Raw genomic sequence first — 27,056 nt, forward strand, 5'->3', positions numbered from 1 at the left:
ACCAACCACCGCAGCCACATTGATAAGGGGGCCCACCCTGGATTGCTTCCTCTCTGTCGCCCTCCACACCCCTTCACCCCAATCAACCTGAGATCCATGGAGTGCATCTGAGAAGTCAAAAGAAGAGTTTTCACCTGCCACTGCCAAACCACCAACCCTCTAAGGTTCTGCTGTCCCCAACATAGGCCCTCACTTCCTCCTGCTTTGAGGTCAGAGAGCAAGATGGAAACAATCAAGGAGGAAAAAAAATTTTAGCCTAGGGGTGCAAACAGATATGATACACATGGGTTCAAATCTGCATTCTACTTCCTGATGCTGTGTGCTTCTCCCTCTCCCACTCCCCCTGCTTGTGTTCCCTCTCTAGCTGGGTCTCTGTCAAATAAATAAAAATCTTAAAGAAAAAAAAAACTTTACTTTGCAATATATAGTATTTGCCTTTTTATATACAGCACAAGTCCTCTGAGGGGTCAAACAGACCCCTAATTAATCCCCCCCCACCATGTTATGCTAATTAATACTTCACACTTTGTGTACTTATTTGTATTTTTTAAAGTTGTATTGGCCCCTCCTCTGTGCCAGGCACTGCCAAGAGAGATATAAAAAGGGACATTGTCCCTGCCCTCAGGGCTCCCAGTGTAATGAGGACTTCAGCCACAATGAGAAATTTCAATCTAACAGGCTCTGCTGGAGGGATATTGGATGCTGTGGAGCCCAGGAAAGGATTTCCCTAGGAGGGAACATTTGAGCAAAACCCTGAGTTCACAAGCATCCCCCAGCAAGGGCCAGAGACAGCTGTATGAGGGTCTCCAGCCAGTGGGCACAGAATCTACCCAGAAATAAGGATGGCCACCTCCAGCCATGGATGCCCGGTCTTCTACCCCCCAGGGTGGGGGTGAAGCTGACATCTTGATGTGCTCAGCCAGGGGTGAGGGGTACTCCCAAATGCCCATCTGGAAACCTAGGCCTCCTCTCAAAGGAGACAGGCTTGAATGACTCACTGGGCACACAAGCCTTTTGCATTGTGGCATGTCCTGACGGAGGAGGTGGCCTTGCAGGCATGCCTGGGGCCTGGCTCCTTGGCAATCCCCCTAATTGTAGCTGTTAGGATGGGCATGCCAGGCACCTCTTGGTCCCTCCTGCAGTCTCAGGGCAGCATACCTCCCTGTAAGAGAACAAACTGGCATGGTTGATGGGTATCACCTGTGGGCTTCATAGCCCAAGTCCACCCACCCACCCCAGATAGTGGTGCTCCTAAGAACCCAGGAGAATGTTCTCTCCAGAGTCTGACCCTCCCCAAGCCCTCAAGGAGGGCTGGGTGTAGTTCACCTGCACACAAAGTTGAGCTGGGTCTGAGCCAGGCAACACAGTGGGTCTCCATTTCTCCACAAGGCCCTGACGGAACCTGGAGTCCCCAGTCTTACCCAGGGAGTTGGTGTGGAAAGATCTTCAAACCAGAGCTTTTCTGAATCCAGGGCCTCTGCCCCTTGCTCCTGTCCAGCCATAACCCAGAGGAGAATTTATGGGAGGATTCCCCCAGCTCTGCACTCACCTAATCCTCTGATGGAGGGTCCAGCCTAGTTCCACACCTGCTCCTAGCTGCTAGGAAGTGGAGTGAGGCCCCAAAACTCCCTCCCTTCAGGCGCTATGGGTGGTGGGCTGGGCCTGACCGATGCCCTTTCATCATTGCACTGCTTCCCAGCGGCCCACAGTAGTGCAACAGGGAAAGAGTGTCAGGCAGGCCTGCCAGCGCCTCTCCCGGTGGTGGTCCTTGAGGATCTGAGACCTGGAATGCAGGCTCACTGGGGTGGGGCTTCTGCCTGGGGGGAAGGGTGCCCTCTGACCCTAGAGGCCCAGGCCTAGCCAAGATCTCAAGTTTCCATGGAGAAGGGAGTGAGGCCAGGGACGGGGGAGGGGAGGGCCTGCAGGCCCAAGGGGCCCTGCCTGGGGAGGGGGTTGGTAGTGTGGGGAAGGAGGGGTTCCCAAGGCTGGTCCCAGATGCTTTGACAATATCATTGCACTGCTTCTCAGAGCACAGTAGTGCAACCTCGTCAGAGCACCTGGGGCCAGCTGGGGGTACCCCCACGGCCCCCAGTAAGCTCAGGGCGGGAAGCTCAACCGTGGGGGGGTGGGGTGGGGCTAGGGGCCCTGTCCTGGACCTCAAGGCGGGAAGGATTTCGGCAGGGCTATGGTCCTGGAGGTCGTCAGAATGTCCCGGCCCTTCCCCAGCACGCTCCACATTGCGGTGCGGGAGAGACCCCAGACTGAGGGGTAGCTCCAACCCAGGAGCGGGAGCGGACGGGGGAGGGGGCAAACACACAAAGGAGAGGGACCCGCGCTCCACCGCAGTCCGAAGCCCACTCGCGCACGGAGCGAGGGTGGGTACAGACCGACGACCCTACGCCCTCACTCGGTCTGCGGCTCCGAGAGAAGGAGGGTGGCCCGGTTCCGAACGAGGCGCCCCTGCCGGCTCAGGCCCCCAACCCTGGCCCCTAGCCCCCAACTTGGGCTCCAGTCCTAAAGATTCTCTTCCTGGCGGCCCAGAGCGAAGGAAAAGAACAAGGAAGGCTTCCCGCCCTTCTGGAGTCCCCTGCCCGGAGAGGGCGCCCGGGGTCCGGGCTGCGCCCCTCCGCACAGTCCCGCCGGGTTGGGCCGCCCTGCCTGTGCCCTCCACCTCGGACCCTGCTACTCACGCGGCGGGACGCCCCTTCCAAACCAGGACGGGGCAGGACGCGGAAGGTTAGCGAGAGAAAGGTCCTGGCGGTTGGTTGCCCCCGTCATCCCCATCAGGACGACCCCGCACCTCGTGGCGCCCTCTCGCTCGCCGGCTCCATCTTTAACCCGCTGACAGTCGGCGCGGCCCAGCCCCCGGCTTCTTAGCATAACGCCGCGCTCATTGGCCGGAGCCGGCGCGGGGGCTTCGCCTCCTGCACTCCTATTGGCTGAAACAGGAGCGATTTCAAAATAGCCTCCGGGCTCGGATTGGCCGGGAGCGGGCCAAGTCCCCGGCTCCGTGGTTTTAACAATGAGTACTACAAACACTTTCTCACCATTCATAACTTATCAAAAGGAATTTTGCCCGCCTTTTCTCAGCTCCAGTCTCCGCGAGTTTAATAGCGGCGCGGGCAAGAGCGCTTGGAAGCCCGGAGGGGGGCGCCGTCCGCGCAGCTGAGCCCACTGGGAAGCGATCCTGGGAAAATGCCCGAACCCTCTGTCTAGTTCTCTGTGGAGCAGGGCCGCGGGCTGCTTCATTATGCGTGCTGACATCGTTCCCCGTACCTCCCGGACAAGATACTCGGCTGCAGTGGGCTTCCCGGCCGAGGTAGCCCCCGCTCCCCAACCAACCCCACCTCATCGCCTGGCTTGACCTGAAGCCACCCGGTTAGGCCTGGGCTGCAGAGATCTGGTCCTGGAGCCCGTGAAGCCTTGTGGATCTGTGGGAGGTAAGGGGAAGAGGGTGTCAGCTTGAGTCCCCGCGCGATTGCTATCCACTTTGTGGATACACATTAAGTGCCTACCCAGAGCTGATGACCCATAAGGATACACACCGTTCAGCCCTCACACAGCTGCAGTGTGTGTGTGTATGTGTGTTGGTGCAGAGTGTTGGGGGGGGAGGGTAGCTTAGGCTACAGTGCATCGCTGCCCCCCCCCCCCATTTTATTCTCTCAGTCCAACGGCTGAGAGCAAAAGTTTCTGAGGCAGGTATAGCTGGGTTAAATCTTTACCAACCTGCTGCCTCCTCCACAAAATTAAGACAATTGAACCTGCTTCATAGAATTGTTGCCAGGAGCAAATGAGATGCTGTGTAAATCGTTGGCCAAGTGCCCGACACTTAGTGTTCAGTAAATGCGTGCTCTGCTGCTGCAATTTAATTTTTGGTCTTGACCTGCATTCTGTCTAGAGCCATCTTAAGTGCTCCCACAGCTTCAGCCTTGGTTCCCCAAGGATCCTACATGCTATACACTGTTTGATTCTGCTATTCATCTAGGTGTACCGCAATCATGTCGGAGGTCAGGTGAGTGATGGGAGAGGAGCTTAAATTTGTAGACAATGCTTGAGGGGTTTGGCAATGGAGGGATCAGGAGGTCTGTGTTTGACCAGAGCAGGAGCTCATGGGTTGAGAGGGTGGGGAAGTAATGGTCCGGGGCCTACAGTGTGAGCCACCTCTCGTCAAGTCTCACAATTGCCTAGAGCTTTTCTTTCTTTTTTTTTTTTAAGGTTTTATTTTATTTATTTATTTATTTGAGAGAGAGAGAAACAGCATGAGAGGGGAGAGAGTCCGAGGGAGAAGCAGGCTCCCCGCTGAGCTGGGAGCCCGATGTGGGACTCGCTTCCAGGACTCTGGGATCATGACCTGAGCCGAAGGCAGTTGCTTAACCAACTGAGCCACCCAGGCGCCCTGCCTAGAGCTTTTCTCACACCCCCATAAGGCCAATTGATTTCTCACCTGCAAGGTGCTTTGCCCATACTCCTCCAAGCCCCTTCCCACCAGCTGCTACCCCCAGCTTCTCCTTGGGCTCTTGTATTCTCAATCAGAAAGTGGTGGCACTCTGTACCCCCAGCAGCTCCCTTAAACCCCTCCCCTCCTACATATACAGCCCCACCTGGGCCAAGTTAGCAAGTCCAAGAAGTCTGTCGTCTCCCCCATAACCTCTAGAGGTCATCTACACACCAGCAAAACTAACTGTTCCCTTCCTCTTTAGGGCCCTGTTTATTGTTCCTGCCTTTAAGTTGCAATGCTTTGCCTGCCAGAATTGTGCCTCTCCTTCCAGGAAGCCTTCTCAGGTCTCTACAGGTAGCAGGTCTTTGTGGCTACCTTCCCTTGCAAAATCTTTTGAGTTTTGTTATCTCCTTGGGACCCTGGAAAGTTGTAGTGGGGGCTGGAGATGCCACATGCCCAGGCAGGCTAGGCTGTGAGAACTTAACACGAAGGTTCATGAAGCTCAGGAGCTAGGGAACTGGGGTCACCTGCCATCAGACCATCTAAGGGTGGAGAGGGGTGTTGTGATGGCAGTGTTGGAGTACATGAAAGAGCTTCAAGGTTCGGATGGGTTGAGCTGTCATTCCGTGCTGGAGACAAGAGGTTTTGCACTAAGGAAGAGATGGTGAACCAGGTCAGGGAGGCTGGCACCTCCTGGTCACCCCCAGGCTTACAGCAAAACACAATCACAGACTAACATTCTTTAATCACAAAGGCACTTGAGAACCCCTACAAACCCAAAGTCTCTACCAAGAGTGGTCCTGCAGATGCCCCACCCTGCCACCCTCCATCCACCCATCCATGGCACTCAGAGTTCATCGTGACCTGCAGAGGGATCCACACTGGGCTTGATGAAGATGCCTTCCATGGCCTTCCACGTATTGTGTGTATTGGCGCTGGACATGCCATGCACTTCATGCTGCCCACGGATGGGGCTCCCGTACTGCTCTCCAGTGACTGACAGGAACACAGAGGTGCCCACGTGCTGGAAGCGCACAGCGGCCTCTCGCTCCCAGTGCTGCCCTGAGCAGCGCACGGTCCACAGATCCAGGTCGTCACCCTCACCATCTTCCCCAAAGGCGCTCACCTCCTGTGGGTGCAGGGGACAGAAGGACAGTGCTCACCAGAGGCACACTGAGTCCCCTGTGGTCACTTTGGCAGCAGCACTCACACCCAGGGCACTGGGCCTTGAGTCCTTCCCTGTACCCTTCTGAGCCTCAGCTCCCACAGCTGAAAAATGGGACACTGCCACCGTCATCCCCCAGCATCCAGTAGGCTCTCCCCAACACGATCTCTTCAAACACATGCACACCCTACCCCATCTGTCTGGGCGGTAACCACTGGCCCCCAAGTAGCTAGGACCTCCTCCTCTCTCCTCCATGTTCCCCTTCCTAACCTCTCTGAGCCTCACTCAGCATGACGTCCAACTTCTAGGCCGACAGGTCTCTATTCAATACTCTCTCTTCTGACAAGTTCCCCCAAGCAGCCTCTGTTCCTCCCCAATCCCTCCCTGACCCCACAACCCCCTTATACCCCAACTCCACCCCTCCACCTCTCCATCCTCCAGTTCCAGTGAATTCCATTGGAGCACAAGCTCTTCCCCAGGCCTGGCAAAGCCCCAATTCCCCTCCCCCCCCCCCCCCCCCCCCCCGGTAGCCTGGAGAACTACTCATCCTTCCAGACCCAACCTGCGTTTCTCCTCCCCTGCCCGGTTTCATATTCCCCACCCCAAAGGCCTCGTGAATCCCCTTCCTGGGTCCAACCTAACCCCAGGAGATAAGCTATCCAGCAGATCTTTCTTCCTGTCCCGCAGCTGCCCCGCAGAGGTGGTCCTCAGTAAACATTTCTGAATTGAAATTCCCATTTCACACAGGAAGCTGAGGCTCAGAGCCACTGAGAGGAAGAGTCTAGATTCTGTCCCTGCCCCCCCCGACACACACACACACACACACACACACACACACACACACACACACACACACACGAGCCTCTCTGGGGCGAGGGCTCACCTGGTTGTTGGACAGCGGCGACGGAAAGTGGTGCGTGTGCAGGTTCTTGCCGGTTAGCACGTGCGTGAGCCGAACCGCCTGCCCACAGCGCACCGGGGACCCGCGCGGGCACCCGCCCTCCGAGCCACCGCGGATCCGCCAGTAGCTATTGGCGTCGTCTGACGCCTCCACGCCAGTCACCGACTGTTGGCCGCTGCCTGAGGGGCGACACCCCACCCCACCCCGGGGTCGCGGTCAATCTCTGAACTCGCTACCCTTGACCCGGACACCATAAACTTTCCAAGACAACCTCAATCCTGGGACCCCAACGGCTCACTCCCAGGCCCCAACTCTGGCCCTTGGTCCCTGGCTGAACTCCCAAGTCCCTTGGCCTGCAGCTCCCGGACGACCCTCCTCGCCCCCGATATCCTGACGACCCCCTTAAAACGGCCGGTCCTTGGCCCCCTTGGTCCCCCAGCCAGGCTCCTTGAAGACCCCCAGACTCGTAGCCCTGCAGAGTCCCTCAAGACCACCCCACCTTCAAACCCCCGGCCTCGGGTTCCGCCCCCCTGACGATACCCCAGTCTCGGGCCCCGCGCACCGGATCCGTATTTGATGTCGTGCGAGTGCAGCCGCACCCTGTGTTGCGTGTTGAACAGCTTCAGCACCGACCCGCAGGTCACGAGCCCTGCGCCGGACTTGGCGGCACCGCTGCTCGGCACCAAGAGCGTCAGCAGCAGCCCCAGAAGCGCCGGTCCGGCAGCTCTGCCACAGCCCGCGCTCCACATCGCCCCGGCCGAGCTCCGGCAGCTCGGGCCCATGGGACGCTTCCGTCTCCGCCACCAGCCAATCCGGCTCTGACAGAGCCAGTACGGGCAGCCAATCGCCAGCCAGCACGGCGCTCCGCCTGCATTGCCATTGGGTCGGCATTGAGGGGGCCCGCCCCCGGCTTTCCAGAGCGGCGACTGGGAGGGGGCTGGAGACACGAGGAGGGCTTTGATTGGTCCACGCTTCCGAGGACTCACCAATGAATGCTAAGGGAAGGTTGGTGCGGCGCCGAGTGGTTAGAGAGACGCTGCAGAGCAGCGCTGTAGGTTCGGGAGCCCCACCCAGGGGCCTCTGAGCCCCTGGACACCTGGCTGGGGATCCCAGGACCCTGCGGGCACGTGTTCACAAAACCCCTTGATCTTGGATCGTCGGGCTTTCAATCACGATCTTTCCTCTCAACTATGGGTCCTCAGCTTCAGGGTTGCTGGACCACTAGATTTTGTGGTCACGAGGTCGATGGATCTCAGATACTGGATAACTTGGTTCTTCAGTCCCTGGATCCCGGGATTAGTTAATTCCCCAGTCATTCGGTCATTGCCTCCTTTCTGAGAATGGGTCACCTCAGTCCCTGGACCCTGGGGTTTTTTAATGCACTCGGCCATCGGGCAGCAGAGGGCAGCAGGGATCTGTGGTGTTGAGGATAATGATTGGTTCTCACCAGAAAGCCCCAAAGTTTCTTAGGAAACCAGGACCCTGGGAGACCAAGTGACTGTGGGTACTAAGTGTGCCAGGTTTCCGATATGAGTGGGTCGCTGTCTCAGTGCCTTCTCAGAGGGCTGTCAGCTCAATCTTCAAGGGAGAAAAACTTATACGACTGTTTATTTATTCATTTGTGGAACGTTCTTATGTTGACTTAACTCCAGGCCCCGTGCTGGGGGCCACTGGGGAACTGGCTCTGGGCTACATTACTCAATAGGCTGACTACCCGTGAACTTGAGGCACCAACAAAGCAGGGAGAAAAGTTTATATTTAATTAAATCATTCCGAATTTTGCATTAAAAAAATCCAGAGTAAAGCCATTTTAATTACAGCAACATGTAATTTGGGGGTTTTCGTGTTTAATAGTGTTTCTATTTTGAATTACATATGGGATAAGACACTTGATCTTTTCAGGGTTTAGGATGTCTAAATTGCTAAAGGTCTGCCCTGGCATTGGCAGACCCTGCACTCACTTGAGGGGCCTCCACTCCACGGTGGAGGGGCTAGAGTATAATCTGGGAAGCAATGGATATGTTCTCTTGGACATACCAACAAGCATCTCAGACTTAATATGTCCAGAGCAGAATTCTTGGTGTCCTCCCTCAAACTTCTCCCCCCCCCCCAGGCTTCTGAGTCTCAGTAATGGCACCTCCGTTTGCCTTGATTCAGCCCCCAAACTGGGACTTATCTTTAATTCCCCTCTTTACCACATTTCTCACATCTCATCCAACACATCTTGATGGCTCTAAATCCAAAACAGATTGTAAAGCATCTCTCCTGCTTTCCTTATCACCACCCTAATCCAAGACACTCTCCACTATCGGTATCGCCTCTCCAGATATGGACCATTGCCCCCTGACAGATTTCAGTACTTCCGCTGCTCAGGCCCCTCCAAATCACTCTCCACACAGGGGAGTGATTTATACCTTAGAAAGCATATATCAGGGGGCACATGGCAGGCTCAGTCAGTAGAGCATGTGACTCTTGATGTCAGGGGTTATGAGTTCAGGACCCACGTTGGGCGTGGAGCCTACTTAAAAAAAATTTTTTTTTTTAAATCAGGGGTGCCTGGCTGACTCAGTCAGTGGAGCATGCAACTCTTGATCTCAGAGTTGTGAGTTTGAGCCCCATGCGGGTGTAGAGATTACTTAAAATCTTTATATATATATATATATATATATATATATATATATATATATATATATATATATATAAAATCATGCCAGGCACCTGCTTAAAGCTGCCAACAGCTTCCCACTGCATGTAAGACCAGAGGATGGTGAGGACACAGCAGGCAATCTCCCCCACAGGCAAAAACAGGATTCCAAGTATAGCACAGACCCCAGAATTGGAGTAGGAGAAGCCAACGTGGTTGTCTGTCCCTCGACTTTCTCAGGGCCTCATGCCTTCTCACAGCTATTCCCTTTCCCTGCCTCCCCCTGCAGACCACCTTCCCCAGCTCACCCTATGTGCAGATGCTCAGGGCGGATTATGGTGTCTCCACAGACCTCCACTTTCCAGTCACAGATTGTCTTCAGGTTCACATGCTCATCTGCTTAACTTGGTTCCAGGGATTGCTCAAGGTGCAAAAAGCTATGGGGAGGGGTGGGGGGGCGGTTGGTAAGCTGGCCTCCAAATATGGCTACGAACAATTCCTCCCATCCGCATAAGTGTAAGCTGCTTCTCTCATCAAGACATGGACTCTCTCATCAAAACACTGAATCTGGGCCGGCATGGTAATTTGCTTTGACCAAGAGAATAGCACAGAAATGCTGTTTTGGGACTTTGGAGCACAAGCTGCAAGAGGACCAGTGGTTCTTACTTCACATTCTCTAGATATGTGCTTCTGAGGCCAGGGTGGGGATATGTTCTCTTTCCCACCTTGAGGACTTGGCAGAGAGACCTGGAAAGTTGGCAGGTATTGTGCCGGCTGCTGTGTCTCAAGAGCCCTAGGGTTCCCCTCCAGGCTCTTTTCTGCAAACAGAATTTCTTGCCTCTCTGGAGAAGGCTGGGAGATGGCTGCGCCACACTGTCCACACTGGTTTTTAGCAATCAGTGCAAATTGCGCCAGAATCTCCCAGTCTATCTTGGGGCGCCTAGCCGGCTCATTTGGAAGAGCATGCGACTTTTGATCTCGGGGTTGTGAGTTCAAGCCCCACCTTAGGTGGAGAGATTATTAAAAATAAACTTAAGGGCGCCTGGGTGGCTCAGATGGTTGGGCATCTGCCTTCGGCTCAGGTCATGATCCCAGCATCCTGGGATCGGGTCCCGCATCGGGCTCCCTGCTCCTTGGGAGCCTGCTTCTCCCTCTGCCTCTCTCTCTCTCTGTCTCTCATGAATAAATATATAAAATCTTTAAAAATAAATAAATAAATAAATAAAAATAAACTTCAAAAAAATATCTCGGTCCATCCCAATTACCAGCTCCTGGGGAAAAAATACCTGACTGGCCCAGCTTGGAATAGGGATGTATCAAGAGGGCTAATCAACTGTGGCCAAGTGGTATGGCAAGAAGGTACAAAAATGTTGTGGCCCCACACTATGGTGGTGGTGGCAGTGGGTGGCCTCAGGGAATGGGCCTTATGAGCTGAGCATATGCCCTAAAAGATCCTTGCCACAAGAGCTTTCTGGAACAATGGGTCCCTGACCCACCCACCTTAGGGCCCTGGTCCCTCTTGACTAGAGCAGAGGAAGTGTTTCTTCCCGAATTGCAGGGCATGGATGTGGTGTGGAAGGTCCTCTCTGCCCAGCTCCAGAGCAGCTCTATAATCACTTTGTCTTCACACGTGGGCCACTGAGCACAGTCAGGCTGGGTTAAGCAGACTTGGGCTCTATATACCCAGGCGGGATCCAGGGGGAGGTGTGGGACACCTGCCAGTCTCCCTGCAGTGGAAGCCCACACAGCAAGGCAGAGTGGAGCATCTTCACGTGCTCTCTTGGCCACATGGGTGACAGGGTGGTGGTGAGAGGTCAAGCGCCTCCCTGGGTGAAGATGCCTGGATTGGGGAACATAAAGGCTGCCCTGGGAAGGCAGAGAGGGAGAGGGTGCTGAGCTGGTGGCACAGGATGGCCAGAAGCCCCAGGAGAACCTTGGAGATGAGACCTGCCAATCACAACACCAGCCAAGTCTGCAGACCCTTCCAGAGAGAGCTGTCTGGCCCAAGGGCACTGCTGAAAGGGGGTAATAATCACATGGCCAGCCTGGGGCAGCCAACCCACAGCTTGCCAGGCCAGCAGCCTCCATGGGACCTAGCTTGGACCCTCCAGATTCGGGAGTTAGAGATGGGAAATACAAATTAGAAAGACAGCGGGCATCAGGAAAGGGCGACTGCATGGTTCCCCGAGAGGAACGTGAGGGTGTGGCATGTCAGAGGGAGCAGGGTGCTGCCCTGGCAGAAGAGGAGCCCTCTGGAAGCAGGACCATGATGCACAGGGACTGTTAGGGAAAGAGTCCTAAGAGGCTGGAAGAGTCAGGAAGGTGCACACTGGAGTGGAGGAAGAGCCCGGAGCAGGGACTTGTGTTCAAGCAGAGCACATTAGGTCAGGGGGTCAGAGCACGGCAGCTGTCAGGAAGGCCTGCCTGAGGTGTTACTCCAGGGCAGGTGCTCAGGCCTGCAGAAGTGGGGCTGCAATCTCTGGTCGAGAAAACTGTGCTCTATCTACACAAGCTTTATTTCCCCTGTTGGCTCCCCTGACAGGCCAGCAGAGCTCCTCATGGGCATCCAGCCCACCCTGACCTCTGCTCAGGGCAGGGACGGGCTGGGGCGGGGAGAGGGGGGGCAGGGCAGCAGTCCATTGGAGCAAGAGGAGGAGCAGGGAATCAAGCGCTGGGTGCAGCCTACAGGAGGCCTCATGGAGGGTCTCTGCGGCCCACATTTGTGGAGTGGCTGAGCCCCATCTCCACTTGAGGCTTGGGGGAGCTCTGGGATGGGCCATTGTCCCCTAAGAAATCCTCCTCCTCCTGCTCATCCTTTTCCACCTCATCGCTCTGACTGTCCATGTCTACTTCTTCCTGGCGCTGATGAGAGCCCACGCCTGGGCCCGGGAACACGGAGGGCCTGGGCTCTCGCTGGTTCGCGGGTTCCTGCTCCTCGGCTGTAGTATCCTCCTGAGCCGCGAGCAGCTGAGAGTCGGGAAACTCACTGTCGAAGCTGGACTCCGCAGCCTCCTCCTGATCCGCTTGGGGGGCCGGCTCCAGCAGTGTGGAGGGGGACTCCGTGCTGCCGCGGGGCGCCCCGTGGTGCGGGGCCCCGCGGTGGATGGTGCCTCGGCGGGAGCTGCGCTGGGAGGCGGAGTCATGCTGGGATGCTTGTCTGGACAGCTGCCGGTCCCATTCGGCCTCCTCCAGCCTGCGCAGCAGACAGCTCCAGTCGATCTTTGAGGACAGGCAGATGCGGGAGCCCGTCACCTTCTTGAATCCCAGGAAGAGGTCCATGAGCGTCTCGGTGACAGAGAAGGAGATGAAGCCCAGCTGCTTGGAAAGGTTCTTCTCGAACTTGTACTTGTAGATGAGCAAGGACACGACCTGCTCTACCAAGTAGCTGACAAGCTCCTCGTACAAGGGGTTGGAGAGGTGGGATATGGTAGACTTGGAAGAGACGGAGGGTAGTGGCTTCTTCCTCATGAACTTGTAATTGGAGCTCTGTGCAACAGCCAGGGAGGGAAAGGGAGACACGTCATGCCACTCCCAATGCCTTAGGGTGCCCCTCACACCCAGAGCACCCTCCACGTCACCCACACAGATGCCACGCTTGTCATCACACTAGCCGTATGGCCCTGCCACATTTGCTGTGCTGTCTCAGTCCACAGCTTGAGCACAGGTCCTGCGTGTCAGCCACACCCTCACACTTACCACAGTGGCCTCCTCACGCCGACCACACCAGTCAGGCCTGCGGCAAGGCTGGTGATGTCAGTCATGGGGTCAGCCAAACTGGAGCCTGGATAACCTCAGCTCTGGTAGGTTCTCCCCCAGGCCAAGGTTCAGAGGAGGGAAGCCTGCCTGGGCCTCAATGGGGGAGACGAGAGTCAGGGGCTGTGCTGGGGACCTACCAGGGTGAAGCCACCTTTGTCTTCTCCATACCCTTCCTAAGCAACTCCCTCTCAGCAGACACACTGGAGAGTCCTGGCCTAGGTAGTGGAAGCAGAGGGAGCCGGACCTAGGATGCAGAGCCCCACTCTGGCTTAGGCTGCTATCCACAAGGGACAGGACGCTGCCCACATAGAAGGGCCTCTGATATTCACATGCAAACATTACAAAAATACCCAGGATAAAAAATAGGCTTTATTCATCTTTGTCCACACCTGGCAGTAGCTTAGGCCAAGATTTCTGCTCCCCATCAGCTTGTCACCTGCTCAGGTGGTTTCCACTGTGCAGGGCAAGATACCTGGGACAGTGGTTGCTAAAGGTGGTAGCTGAAGGAGCCTTTCCCATGCAGACCTTTCCCTAAGCTTCCTAGCCCCACCCTTGAGGTCGTGTCTGGGTACAGTGAAACAGGAGATGGGGAGAAGCTTCTTACTGAGGAGGCAAGCGGTGAGAGCACAGGAAGGTGGTGGGAAAAGCCAGCGCAGGGGGAGGTGAGAGGAGCTATGCTCTGGATGGTGGGCTGGGTCTGGCTGGAGGACCCTTCCACCATGATCCCAGGGGCAGGCAGGGTGGGGTGCACGCTCCGCCAGGGATGGGCCTTCTGGCTGGAGCTCAGGGGCCCAGAAGAAGGTATGTGTGGTCTCTGTACTTCAGGGTCCTGGTCAGGAGCCTCCTGTCTGGGGTGGGGTGAGGGAACCTTGGGTTCTTCTGTGGGTGTCACCTCGATCCTGAATCTGGTGGCCACTTGGGTACTAGACACAGGGGAACCACCTTCCTTGGGCTTGGCCCATCCTCTGCCCTTGATGCTCTTTCTTCGAATCATCTTGGAGCTGGAGACTTGGGTGGGAAGCACATCTTCAGGCTCCTCCCCATCGGTGGGTGTGGCTGGCTTGGAACCTGTTGTGGAGTCAAAATTGGGCTCTGTTGGGGGCTCCCATTCTGATGGGAAGAGAGGGCAGCCGTCGTGGTGGCAGGCTCCACTGAGCTTGTCCACAGCCTGGCGGACCACACTCTGCAAGGCGGGGAAGAGGTGGTGCTCAGCCAGAAAGTCCAGAGTCTGATGGGGCTCACGGAATGAACAGTAGCCAGGCAGGTCAAACGACGTTGACTGGCTCAACAAGGACTTGATCTTCTTATCAAACCCTCGCTTGAGGAAGGTCAGTTCCTGTTCTCCAGGCCCGGGCTCTGATGTTTGGGGTGTGCCTGTGCTTGAGTCCAGCAGGCCTGAGAACCAGGACAGAGGTGGCTCCTGGGTCTGGGTCCACTGGCTGCTGGCCTGGCTGCCCAGTGAGTCCCACAGCAGGGAGTCCCTCCAGAAGCAGGACTGATCCAGGCCTTTCTGCAGAGAGAGGGGGGCTTTCAGGGGTATCCAAGAGCAACCAAGCAAGGCCTAACCCTGGCCCTGGGCTCTGGACTGGGGTCCATCCCGCCCACCCTGGGCCATGGCCCTAGATCTCACCCCTCTGTTCTCCAGCTTCAGCAGCCGTTTGAGGTTCTTCTCCAGCAAAAGCCTGTCCTTCATGGGTGGCAGTGAGCCCTTGCCATGCGTGCCCAGGTCACTGTCCTGGCTGTGCGAGCCCAGCCAGCCAGCTGTGAAGCTGCTATGGGAGTCAGACGTGGAGCTGGAGGAGGATGGGTAGTTGTTGGGCCATCCAGTGCAGAGGCTGCGCCGGGCCCGGTGCCGGTGCAGGGTACTGAGGCTGGGCCGGGCGCGCACCTGCCGCCCACCCCTCGGCACCTCTATCGGGTCCTGCACCTCCACCAGTGGCACCCCAGCCGCTGTCTTCATAGTGGTCACGCGCTCAGTTGCCTCTTCCACCACCGTCTGTAGGCTGTCTAGCACCTGACCCTCGACGAGGAAATCCAGGAAGCTACCAAAGGGCTGAGCGTCCCTTGGGTTTCGTCGGTGGCCTTGGAGTCTTAAGCTGTCTGTGGGGGTGTACCTTGATGGTGGGTGTGGCATGTGGCCCAACTTGGAGGCTTGCCCCATTTCCGGGAACAGTGGCTTCTTAGGCGGCTGCACCAGAGCAGACAGACATGTCACATAGGGCAGGGATGGTCCACAGGGGTAGGGGTCCCTGCAGGTCCTCCTAGGGTGCCAGGAGCTGAGTGGGAGTGGGCAGTGGAAGGAAGTGTGTTTTGGAGTCAGAAAGTTCCTGGATTTGGACCCTGGCTCTGCCACTGCAGGCTGTGACACCCTGGGCACGATGGCCCTGCTTGAGGTCCAATTTCCTCTTCTGCAAAGTAGGGATCGATTTCGGGTCACCCTGATGCTTCCCCGACACATACATTTCATATATACAAGATGTGGCTAGGGAGCCTGAAAACCCACTTCTGCCCTCACACAGGGCAGGAATGGGCAATCACAAACCCCTGAGCCCTACTTGGGCTCCTCATCTGTACTTTGAGCAGACCAGCCCTGTCTCCACTATACAGACCACCTGTAGTCCTGCCCCCTGGGCCCCCCATGGCTGCTTTTGAAACTTTGAGGCTTGGGCCCTGAGTAGATTCCATGCTCCCACTCGGGTACCACTCTACCAAGCTCCTCCAGAGCTGCTAGAGGTCAGGGGACCCGGTGAATGAAGTTGCGGGTGACTAGGGCCCAGCGGGCGGTCAGAGGAGTGGTCAAGGTGATAAGAATGTCACTTAGAGGCTCAGAGAGGAGGTCAATAGGCACTGAGAAAGGGGGGCTGTGATCTGGGGTGCGGGAGCTGGTGGGGCACATTTTGGGGCATCTTGGGTGTCAGGGCCCTGCCGGACACACTTACCCGGGCCATGTAGGTGGGGTGGCTGGCCTCGTCGTCTGCCAAGTATCCGGAATGGTGGCGGCAGCTGGCCATGGTGAGGATGGACGAGCCGGCTATCCTCCTCCTCTCGGGTTCCGCAGCACAGCCACGGATGCCTCTCTGCGCCGGGCGGGGAGATGGCGTGAGGGTCTCCCTAGGCCTCCGTGAGTCCAACTCTCCCTTCGTCTGTCAGCCACTGCGTCAGCGGTCCCGGGGTCCGCGGATCCCTCGCTCCCCTCACCCCACGTCCTTCACGCGTCGGGCCCTTCCGCTGCTCGGCGTCCCCTGGGCGTCTGCGCACCGTCCGTGTCCAGAGTCGTCGGGGGTGGGGTCCCCAAGGACGTCCTCATGCTGTCTCCGACCATCTCTGGGCCTGAGTGTGTCCGACCCTCCCTCCTCCGAGACCCAAAACTCCCTGGCGTCTGCCCCTGGCCCAGAGCCGACCTGCTCACCAGAGTCCGCGCCTCGCTCGGTGCCAGTCAATGTAGCCTGCGCCCTCTCCAGGGCGGCGACACCGGGCTCTGGAGTCGCCCCCACCTGCCCCGCTTGCTCATTTACATGCTACGTTCTGATTGGCTCGCAATGCCTTCTAGCCCCCCACCCGTCACAATGGCTGGGGTCGGGACCCAGACTGGCCCCTCCCTCGCCGCTCTGTCTTTGCCCCGCCCACATTCGCTGTGGTGTCAGGGAATGCCTCTGACTGCTCCCCCAAGCCAGGAGGAGTCGGGCTGCGCACCTGAGGGGAACCCTAAAGGGTCAAAGCACAGCCTCCTCTGGTGACACAAGCACTTTCCTCGACTCCACTCTGGTCGCTGCGTTGTCCTGGGCCTCCTGCTCTCTTACTGCTCCTACCTAGGGTTCTCCCCTCGCCCAGCGTGGACGACTCCAGCGGGGGTTGCGGTTGGGGGTGGTCTTCAGCCCTCTCCCCTGTGCGATGTCTCTGAGCGCAGTGTAAGAGTCCCAGTTCTAAGGCATAGACCTAGCTTCAATTCCTAGCTCTGCTGTTTCCTGACAATGTGACTCAACCTCTCTGATCATCTGCTCCTCCTCTATAAATAGTTGAGCGTCCTTCCATATGGGAGTATGGAGATTAAATCAAATCTGCATACAACACACCCGGCACTCCAACAAGAGCCCTGGGTATCTCTCTCTCTTTTCCCTCCTTTCCCCCTAGGCCCAGTAAACTAATGTCCCTTCCATGTGTCACCTCCTCTGAGAAGCCTTGTATTGCTACCTGTCTACCAGATGGTGTTCCTTCAAGGGTGCGAACTGAGGCACTCCCCCCTAATCTCTAATATTTCTAATACCAGTAGGTGCTGAATAAATGTCAATTTCCTCTTTCCAATCTGCTTGCCATCAGGGCCTCTGGCTTTCCAGGATCAGCTTCCCAGGGGAGAAAGATAGCTGAAGTCCAACAATTCAATAATCACAACTGAACACAACAATCCTTATGCCAAGAGCTTGATGAAGAGCACTATGAGGCCTCTGATCTGTACAACATCCCACGAGGAGCATATGATTTGTTATGCTCAAGCTCGGCTCTGCCCTCTTTGCCCCTGACCCAGGGGAGAGCTAGGGACTAGACAACCAGGGTAGGCACAACCAGAATAGGCCCAGAGCTTTGGAGGCCAGTCCCAGCTCCACTACTCCTGGCAGGCTCACTTTGGGCAAGACACTTCTCCCCTCTGAGCATCAGTTTCTTCAACTGTAAAACAGGAATGACATTACCAACCTCATGGGCTGGACACAAATGCTGCACTTTCCATTGGGAACATCAACGCAGCCACATCACAATAAAAACTCTCTGTCAACCATGGTGACTATTTGTATAGTCATTAGTAAGGAAAGTTTTTCTGGACTACAGAGGGGAAAAAAATGAGATTATAAATGTAAGTTGTAGCCTGACACAGAGCTCAAGTTGTGGAATCAGGGACTAACACGTCCTCAAACAAAGCCATTGGTATACATGTTTTCTAACTCAGAACTTTTATTTTAAGAAAAAGAAAGAACGAAAGAAAGAAAAAGCCTCTTCCTAGAAAAAAAATCACCAAATAGGCAATTTGAAAAAGCTCATAGTCACTATCAAAAAATGAAACATTACAAGAACGAGATAACATTGATGTGATCATTATCGTCTCAAAACAACACAAAAACTTTGGGGTGGGGGAGAAAAGGAATCGGGTTTGTTTATTTGCTTAGAAAAATACTGGAAGGACACTATCCAGAAAGTTAACAGTGGTGAACTTAGGGAAAGGTACGATAATTTTTTTTTCCCAACAGGGTTCCCCCCCCTATTTTTCATATTTCTTTTAAAGATTGTATTTATTTGAGAGAGCACGAGCAGGGAGGCCGGACAGAGGGAGAGGGAAAAGCCCACTCCAGGGTGAGCAGAGACCCCACCCGGGGCTAGATTCCCAGGGCCCTGAGACCATGATCTGAGCCGAAGGCAGACGCTTAACCGACTGAGCCACCCAGGCGCCCCTGTATTTTTCATTCTGAATAACGTTTCTGCAGTTACTGAAAGTCCCGCGTTACAATATCCAGCTATGGTGTTTGGTTAGGGCGAGCGCACTGTGCGGTGGGAGGGGATCGCTGCAGGCCCACACCGGGACCGGTAGGTGGCGAGAACAAAGACCAAGCTCAGCGGCGCCGGGGCGTGCGCATCGGGGCGGAGCCTCGGACTGCGTCTAGGGGTGGGGCCTGGATCCAGTCCTCTAGAGTCCTGAGCAGCCCGCGGGAGTAATCCATGGCTCGACCGCGCGTGCTGCTGGTGGTCACCGCCGACGACTTTGGTTACTGCCCGCGGCGCGATGAGGGCATCGTAGAGGCCTTCCTGGCAGGGGCTGTGACCAGCGTGTCCCTGCTGGTCAACGGCACAGCCGCAGAGAGCGCGGCGGAGCTGGCCCGCAGGTGAGTGGCTGCACCCTACAGGGTCGGGGCGGGCTTAGGGAGCCGCCGCTCCGGCCGCCAGTGCTCCCGCTCGCGCTCCGCCTGCAGGCACCAAATCCCCACGGGCCTCCACGCCAACCTGTCCGAGGGCCGCCCCGTGGGCCCGGCCCGCCCCGGCGCCTCGTCGCTGCTCAGCCCCGAAGGCTTCTTCCTCGGCAAGATGGGATTTCGAGAGGCGGTGGCGGCCGGAGACGTGGCCTTGCCCCAGGTGCGGAGGTGCGGCTGCAGGAAGAGGCTCGCGTTGACCCCCAAGGCTCGTCCCGAGGGTACCGTGAAGCCATTAGGGGCAGGGGCGCACGATGGATGCTTTCCTGGTTCATAATGGAGCAGTCACGCAGAGGCACTTGGAGGGAGTCCTCCTAGGTTGCTGCTCCCCGACATTCAAGGTGCCTTGTCGTTCTCTCTCCAGGTGCGGGAAGAGCTGGAGGCCCAGCTGATACGCTTCCGAGAATTACTGGGCAGGGACCCCACTCACGTGGACGGGCACCAGCACGTGCACGTGCTCCCAGGTTGGGGGGGTCGTTGTTCCCTGGCGGGGCGCCCGGGATGAGAGGTTATCCCAGGTAGTAGGCCGTGCTACTTCCTGACTCCTCCCCGCCCGCAGGCGTGTGCCAGGTGTTCGCAGAGACGCTGCAGACCAACGGGGTGCGCTTCACACGGTTGCCGGTGGAGTGCGGGGTGGACCGCTGCGCGTGGCTCGAGGCCCCCGCGCAAGCCTTCGCCCGTGCGGTGGAGCGCGACGCCCGGGCCGCTGTGGGCCCCTTCTCCCGACACGGCCTACGGTGAGGCCCTCCGCCCCTGTCCCGCCCATATCCCCGCCCATATCCCAGTGGGTCCTGCTGGCCCTTCACCTGACAGCGATGGCCGTTCCTCAGGCGTCCACTGACGTCGCCCCCACCCCAGCCCTGCCCATCACAGCCCTGCTGGTCCTCGCCACTGATGCCCCTACATTCACAGGTGGACGGATGCCTTCGTGGGCCTGAGCACCTGCGGTCGGCACATGTCTGCTCACCGCGTATCAGGAGCACTAGCTTGGGCCCTGGAAGGCATACCCACGGGCCACACCCTGACAGCTGAGCTGATGGCACACCCTGGCTACCCTAGTGTGCCTCCGGCCGGGGGCTGCGGTGAGGGCCCCGATGCCTTTTCCTGCTCTTGGGAGCGGCTGCATGAGCTGCGTGTCCTCACCGCGCCCACACTTCGGGCCCGACTTGCACAGGAGGGAGTGCAGCTCTGCACACTCCACAACCTAGACTCCAAGAGGCCTGGGGAAGGGGTCCTTGGAGAAGCCAGTCTGGAAACATTCCTGGAGCCCTCCCCACCATGCCCCTGACAGACAGCCAAGCATAAATGTCCTTTAGTGCACAGTGTCAAGCCCTGGGACAGCCTGGAACCAAGCTGAGAGCCGGGGTCCAGTAACATACTTCCCTGGGCAGGCCCCTGTCACCTCTGTGTCCAGGTCCTCATGGCTCAGAATGGCAGCCAGAGCTTTGGCAACCCATCTTGGCTGCTGGCAGGTAGGCCCTGTGACATCTGAGCCTGGGGCCTGCCACAAAGCATCTTCCTTGTTCAGATATGGTAGAGAGAGCGCGCTGTATTAATAAAATATATGTCTTGTAAATTTGGGTGGTTTTTATTTTTTTTAAATAGTTTATTTAAAGAGAGAGAAAGAAAGAGAACGATCGGGGGGGGGGCAGAGGGAGAGAGAGAGAAACAAACTCCCCGCTGAGCAAGGAGCCCCATGTGGGGCTCGATCCCAGGACCTGGAGATAATGACCTAAGCCGAAGACAGTAGCTCAAACCAACTGAGCCACCCAGGGACCCCAAGGTTGGGTGGCTTTTAAACTGTGCCCTGGGAACTGTGAAAACGTTCACAGACACAAGACAGGGCAAAAGCAACTCCTTCAGGGCCCAAACCAGGTCATTATAACAGAATAGATATGCAAAACATACTCCAAGTTCTAGTTTTGTTCATGCTTAAGTTTATTACTTTGGGGGGAGGGAGGTTGGGAGAAGAATGTCTCACCAGCTACTTTTTGGAAGGTAATATCATAATCTCAAATTTTATTTAAAAAGTCACTTGTTTTTCTTCCTCTTCCCCTAAGCGGCCTGAGGTGACCTCTGAAAATGGTTCGCTATTCACTTGACCCAGAAAACCCTATGAAATCATGTAAATCAAGAGGTTCAAATCTTCGTGTTCACTTTAAGAACACACGTGAAACTCCCCAGGCCATCAAGGGTATGCATATCCAAAAAGCCACCAAGTATCTGAAAGACGTCACTTTATAGAAGCAGTGTGTGCCGTTCCATCGCTACAATGGTGGAGTTGGTAGGTATGCCCAGGCCAAACAGTGGGGCTGGACACAGGGTCGGTGGCCCAAGAAGAGTGCTGAATTTTCACCGCACATGCTTAAAAATGCAGAGAGTAATGCTGAACTTAAGGGTTTAGATGCTGATTCTCTGGTCATTGAGCACATCCAGGTGAACAAAGCCCCCAAGTTGCGGCATAGAAATACATGAGCTCTCCCAGCCACATTGAGATGATCCTTACTGAAAAAGAGCAGATTGTTCCTAAACCAGAAGAGGAGGTTGCACAGAAGAAAAAGATATCCCAGAAGAAACTGAAGAAACAAAAACTTATGGCCCAGGAGTAAATTCTGAAGAATAAATGCAAATAAAAATAAAAAGAGAAAACAAAGTCACTTGTTTTGTTGTTGTTTTGCAGGGCTTGACCTCACAACCGTGAGATCGAGACCTCAGCTGAGATCAAGAGTCAGAAGCTTAACTGACTGAGCCACCCAAGCACCCCAAAAGTCACCTGTTCTTAACAGGCATCCCTTTGCCATCCTAGGGGCGGATCTAAGGAGGTCCTGGAAGCCTATTTAAATTTTTCCAGGAGGAACAGTCTTCTGTGGAAATGGGATCCAGGACTCCTCACCAGACCTGGTGATGTGTGCATGCCCTGTCACTGGGGCTTATGTGTCTTGGATCAAGGAGAGGCAGGGAGCAGATGGGGAAGGTGGCAGGGAGTTCTTGGGAGCACAGAGTCCTGCCCCACTCTGGAGTGTGGAAGGGCAGATGGGATGATGATCCTTCTTGTCTCATTTAATCTCACATAACCCCCTATGCACAGGGACCAGTATCTCCATCTTAACAGACCAAGAAGTAGAAGTGGCAGAGCAGGGCTTTGAAGCTACCTGCTCATTTATTCACCATGCCGTGTGTCAGGCAAGGAATCGGGCGCCCAAAGAGCTCTCTCGGCCTAGGCAGCCCTGAGGGATGTATAGCTTTCTGAAGGGGTAAGGGTGGGATCTTGCTCCTCCTTCCTGCTGCCCCCATCCTACACCTCTACCCCCTTGACTGTGGCTTCAGCCCACTCTTTTCTGGCTCCATCTTTCATACTAACCTTCCCTTGACCATGATTCTTTCAGCAACAGGCCCTTTCCTCCTACCCTTCCTCCATGGCTGTAAACTGGAATCACTTAGTCCCTCCTAGTGCCTTGCCCTCACCTCCTTGCCTCAGTCCAGTGGGGTCTGGCCACACTCCTGCAGGCTGCTGGCTGGAGCTGGTAGGGGTGGCCTGAAGGCAGCCCGCTGGCAGAGGCACCTCCTTTGGTGGGGTGGGAAGGGGTTCCACTATTCTGAGAGGAGGAGGCAGCTGGCTGTGTGGCTCTGAGGCTCAGGACAGAGGTGTGGGTGGACAGGAGAGATTTGGGGTCTGCACAGACAAGATGAAGCTGCAGAGCAGGCTCCCGTTGCTCAGGGAGGGAGAGAGGAGTGAGCAGAGTTGAAGACCCAGATCAGCCCTAGGGACCATGAGCATGTAACAGTGGAGAGAAGAGAGGGGCCATGGCCACACTGGTCAAATAATCTGGAGACTGAGGTCCACCTCACAAGGGGAGGCAAAGTGATAAGGCAGAAAGAAGGCTGCAGGCCGTACAGGGCCTGTTGCGGAGCTGGTCATTAGCAGCCCCACTGGGGAGATGGGGGTATTCCTATGTCAAACCTGCACTGGGTGGCTTAGGCAAGGGGTTTACTGTTCTCCACCCATTCACGAGTTATGGAAGGAAGGTCTATTGTGGGCGGGTCCAGGGCTGGGTGCCAGGACAGCCCAGCCTGCAAGGAGCTCAGTCTGGCATGAACATGGGGATAGCTGGTATGATCCGGACTGCAGTGGGAGGGGACTGGGGGAGGAACACAAAGCAGAGTGTGGGGCAAAAGGGGATTCCTAACCAAGTCAGGCCGGCTCGGAGAATGCCCTCTGAAGAAATGACTTCTTTCTCTGGGCCTCAGTTACAGCCTCCGCTGTCGGGCAGCCATTTGCGCTCTGATCCTCTGAGAGGCATGCAGGGTACCCCCAGGAGCCCTTCTGCAAGAACATGTTCCAATCATCCAGGAAACAGCTATCTAGCAAGTACCACCTGAGCCAGGCTACCTTCAGCTCTGCTCCTTCTCCGGCTGGTGCCATCACCCTGTGCTGCATGAGGGACGCAGGGAGAGGAGGAAGAGCCAGTGCAGACGGGGCAGGAAGAACCAAGACCAGGTCTGGCTTTGCCTTCGACCGGGTCAGGGGGCTGCCCTGGCAGGGTGGGACACGGAGGTGCTGCCAACTGAAGAAAGAGAGCGGGGCTGAGAGGCCGCCAGCCTGTGGACTGCACAATGAGGAAGTCCTGGGGCCCCTGCCAGAGGAAGCCTCAGGGAGCCAGGGGCTGACAGAAGCCAGGCTGCCGTGGGCACGGGAGTGATGAAGTAGATGCGTATTTTGAGCTAAACAATTAATACAAGAGTGAGGAAGGCAAGAAAATGGTGGCTCTGAGTTGAGAAAGTTGAGAGAAGGTCCTGCAGGGCTCCGGATTTGGCAAGGGTCAGGCTCCAAAGAACTTGAGGGGTGGACTGTAACAGCCTCTGGAGCTAGACTGTAAAAACCCAGGCCTGGTTTCCTTGGCTGTCACTGAACCTGTCTCTTCCGCTGTAAAAATAGGGATAATGGTGTCCATGGGGTTGTCTTGAGAGTCACGGAGGATGAAGTGCTAGAATACGGCAGAGTACCCTCCTGATGATCAAGGGAAAGGACCGGTTCCTTGCTTCCTAGGAATGTTCCTTCTGGACACCTGCAGACCTATCTGACAGGGCAGGTCTGGTCTCTGCTGGTGTCAAATTCCAGACAGGGAAATAAGAAACAAGCATCACGGCCCCATGCTGTGTCAATACTACAACAGGAGGTCACTGGGACTTGGAGGCCAGGTTCCTGGCTGGAATCATTCAAGGAAATGGCCTAGCCCCACCCTCAGGCACACCCTCCTGAGTTCGGTGATGTTGAACAAGACAGCCACCCTTCCTCAGGGCCTCGGTCTGCTCCTCTGATAGTATCACTCTCTTGGGACTGAGAAGTGTACTGAAATGTTGCCCCTGTCATATAGAGAGAGGCCACTGTCCCCTCCCCTGACACTCAAGGTGCCCCTTGGCAGGCCCTGATGGTCTGGATCTCCAGCCTTTTCGGCTTCCCTCCTGGGAAGGCCACACGCCCCTGTGCTCTCTTCTGGAAAAGTTGGGCGTGGGGAGAGAGGAGCAGGCAGAAGAGTGAGCCTGTGCCCTGGCCGCCCCTCCCCCGTATACAAGAACATAGGCCCCGGGCTCTGCCCACTCCCAGTAAGGAAGAAACCCACAAGACCAAACCAGTGTCGGAGAGCATTTTTATTAAGGGCAGCAGAACGGGATCGCGGCATCTCAGAAAGCCTATTCTCCGCCATGGGTGTGGCGGGGAGGGGCAGGGCGGACGGGGAGGACCCAGCGCACTCTGAGGAACCCGGCGGGCGTGAATTCCTGAGTGGGCTCGGGTCAGCGGTGGCCGCTCCACAGCTCTCCCCTTCTCCAGAGGACACAGCTGTTTGGTTGTGGAGCAGCCAGGGCTGCCCGCCAGCGTGCTCAAAGCCTGACCCGGGGACTGCCCAGGCTGGACGGGACAAACTGCCTAGGCCTGCAGGAGGGCCCACCCACTGCCTCGCTCTCCCAGGGCCAGGCCTCTGATGGGGCAAACCCTGGGCTGCCATGCCAGGGCTGGGAGTCCCTGAGGGGCTGCCGGCTTTCACAGAGGTATCCTCCCATGATGAGCAGAGAAGTGAGAGGGCGACAGGCGGGCAGAACTACACTGGTAAAGATACGAAGCAATGGGACAGTCTCCACAAATGGCAGTATTTCTGGGTTCAGAGAAGCAATGAGAACAAATGGTGGCTTATTTGTATAGCTTCTGACAGAATTTGGCATTTTATTACAAATCTGCATGTGAGTGAAATAAAAGTCCATCATCACCTTTCTGCTAATGAAGAGACAGATGTGGAAACACTGGCCTGACGCTCTTGCGTTCCTGGGCACACGGGAGTCTCCAGAACCTGCCCCCGGCGTACCTAGGACTAAAGAAGCTGAGTTCATTGACACACCGCAGGGACCATGCACCTGGACAACTAAACAACATTATGCTGCCTAACCTACCCATCACACCCACCTCTGCACAGGTGAAACCATCTTACAGGTCTGTAAAGCCCCGGAAAGATCCCAAGTAAGAGAGCTAAAAACAGAAAGCAGTTTCTTTACGTCATCTTCTCCACAGAATCTAGTTCCCCCCTGAGAACCAAGAAGGGCAGCCGCCAGTGGCAGAAGAGGAGCTGGTGATGCGGCGTTTGGACCATCGGCTTCCTCTGGGTGTCAGTGACCCGCATTCTCGATTTCAGGGGCAGTCCCGCTTGCTTTGAAAAGACATTAACATTCAAATCCTTACAAGTTCATTTGATGATAAATTCTAAGGTCAATTTTATTTCTACAAAAAAAGGCAGTCAAAACAATATAAAACACATGTAAAGGATATTACTGAGTGAGCTTCAAGTGGAGCTTGACTCTGCAAAGGCTGTGAGTCCAGAGGGAGAGGGAAGGCCGCCTTGTTCCGGGGCTGGCCGGCTGCTCCGAAGGAAGGGGCCAGCAGGGCACCGGCAACCCCAGACTGTTGCTGGCTACAGCCAAGTCCCGCCAATTCCAACCCCGCAAAGGGTCAAACTGTGCCGAGGGAGGGTCGCAGTGGGGCTGCGCTGCACTGAGGAGCTGGGAGAGTGAGCTCCGTGGCACATTCAGATGGAGCTCAGAGACAGGTGAGCGTGGAATTTCACATGGACGTTCTGGCTTCGGCGCTGTCCGCAATGACCAGCACGTCTTCTACAGTGGCTGCAGGGAGGAGCGTAAACCTTTGGCCGCAGGAGCCTCTCTGGAGAGAAATTCCTCACACAAGTGCACAGCATCCTCTGGTCGGCAGGCCCTCCCCTGGGGTTGCCACAGACCTGGGTTTCCCCAAGCAGGCCAGGCCAGGCTGAAGTTCAATCACGCACACAGACATCAGGGTTTGCCCATTTAACCAATGTTATTGTGGTAACACCGGCCAGATTTTTACAGAAGAACTGGGCCTCCCTTTTCATGGCTGGTTTTTGTTTTGTTTTGGTGGTGAGGGGGAGGTGGTGGGGTGGTGAGTGGTGGTTTGCTTGTTTTTAAATTCTTTTTAAAGGATGTTATAAATTGGAGCCAGGAGAATTTGAACCAACTCCCACACAGGGCAGTGCAACATGGGAGTAGAGAAGCCACCAGAATTGCCAGGAGCAGTCTCTTCTCCTTTGCGGAGGAGATAGCCCTGGGTCTGGGGGAAAGTGAATGAGTGAAAAATAAACCAAATGCAAGAAAGTGGGAGTTGCAAGGGCAGGGGAAGAAAGGGAACTGCAACCTTTTTTTTTTTCTTTTTTTCCTTAACCTTAAGGGCTAAATGTAAATTGAAGGTTTTGGATCAATTTGGACAAGAAAAGAAACACCATTCTTTTAAAGTAGATTGAAGCAGTGATTTTTAAAACAAAGAAAGCAGAACTAGAACATCTTAAATTTTTAATCCTTTCTTTACAGGTTACCTAGACCGCTTTTGATTAAGAAAACTGTAGAAAGTTAGTAACTGCCACAAGCAAACGCCAGGCAGCCGCACATGTCAATTTTCCACAGAGTCCTGCTTTGCGGGGTCTCCGCTCACACTCGCTGGAATCGGTCGCGGCAGAGTTTAGTCCACAGGTCGCTTCTCCCCGTATTTCTTTGTAAACTCTTCAGCATTCTTACAGAATTTTTTACGGTCCTTAGAGTATTCTTCAGCTAGGTCAGCCCGAAGTGGGTGCTCGGGCTGGGGGTCGTTCACCAGTGCTATGAGGGACTGGATTACTGCCAAGAAA

General features: G+C 55.8%; 4 protein-coding genes across 7 annotated transcripts in view; 1 reads left to right on the forward strand and 3 right to left on the reverse strand.

The window, feature by feature from the left end:
* Positions 1–5,163: 5,163 nt before the first annotated feature.
* SDF2L1 (stromal cell derived factor 2 like 1) lies at positions 5,164–7,307 on the reverse strand. Its single transcript, XM_027576443.1, has 3 exons — positions 7,067–7,307; positions 6,487–6,683; positions 5,164–5,567 (listed from the first exon to the last, which is right to left on the reverse strand). Exons 1-3 carry the CDS (start codon positions 7,284–7,286, stop codon positions 5,286–5,288), a joined length of 699 nt encoding a protein of 232 aa, XP_027432244.1. The 5' UTR covers positions 7,287–7,307; the 3' UTR covers positions 5,164–5,285.
* A 4,343-nt stretch (positions 7,308–11,650) lies between these two features.
* Positions 11,651–16,408, reverse strand: CCDC116 (coiled-coil domain containing 116). 3 transcript variants are annotated; one of them, XM_027575248.2, is made up of 5 exons: positions 16,314–16,408; positions 15,844–15,981; positions 14,535–15,092; positions 13,797–14,414; positions 11,651–12,634 (listed from the first exon to the last, which is right to left on the reverse strand). In XM_027575248.2, the coding sequence occupies exons 2-5, from the start codon at positions 15,913–15,915 to the stop codon at positions 11,843–11,845; spliced, it is 2,040 nt and encodes a 679-aa protein (XP_027431049.1). In that variant the 5' UTR covers positions 15,916–15,981; positions 16,314–16,408; the 3' UTR covers positions 11,651–11,842. The 3 variants fall into 3 exon arrangements, with proteins under 3 accessions (XP_027431049.1, XP_027431050.1, XP_027431051.1); XM_027575249.2 differs by having other exon boundaries at positions 16,306–16,402; XM_027575250.2 differs by having other exon boundaries at positions 13,851–14,414; positions 15,844–16,390.
* Positions 16,409–17,895: 1,487 nt separating this feature from the next.
* On the forward strand, positions 17,896–20,420 carry YDJC (YdjC chitooligosaccharide deacetylase homolog). Its single transcript, XM_027576681.2, has 5 exons — positions 17,896–18,771; positions 18,859–19,018; positions 19,220–19,319; positions 19,415–19,592; positions 19,768–20,420. Exons 1-5 carry the CDS (start codon positions 18,608–18,610, stop codon positions 20,141–20,143), a joined length of 978 nt encoding a protein of 325 aa, XP_027432482.1. The 5' UTR covers positions 17,896–18,607; the 3' UTR covers positions 20,144–20,420.
* Positions 20,421–24,486: 4,066 nt separating this feature from the next.
* The window catches only part of UBE2L3 (ubiquitin conjugating enzyme E2 L3), a 57,282-nt gene continuing 54,712 nt past the window's right edge, over positions 24,487–27,056 (reverse strand). Inside the window, exon 5 of one of the 2 annotated variants that reach the window (XM_027576172.2) lies at positions 24,487–27,045. In XM_027576172.2, the coding sequence (XP_027431973.1) occupies positions 26,891–27,045 (155 nt within the window). In that variant the 3' untranslated portion in view covers positions 24,487–26,890. The remainder of the gene's footprint in view (positions 27,046–27,056) is intronic. The other variant, XM_027576173.2, reaches the window with a different exon arrangement.

The sequence above is a fragment of the Zalophus californianus genome, chromosome 14 (genome assembly GCF_009762305.2).
Source record: "Zalophus californianus isolate mZalCal1 chromosome 14, mZalCal1.pri.v2, whole genome shotgun sequence".
Lineage (NCBI taxonomy): Eukaryota > Metazoa > Chordata > Mammalia > Carnivora > Otariidae > Zalophus > Zalophus californianus.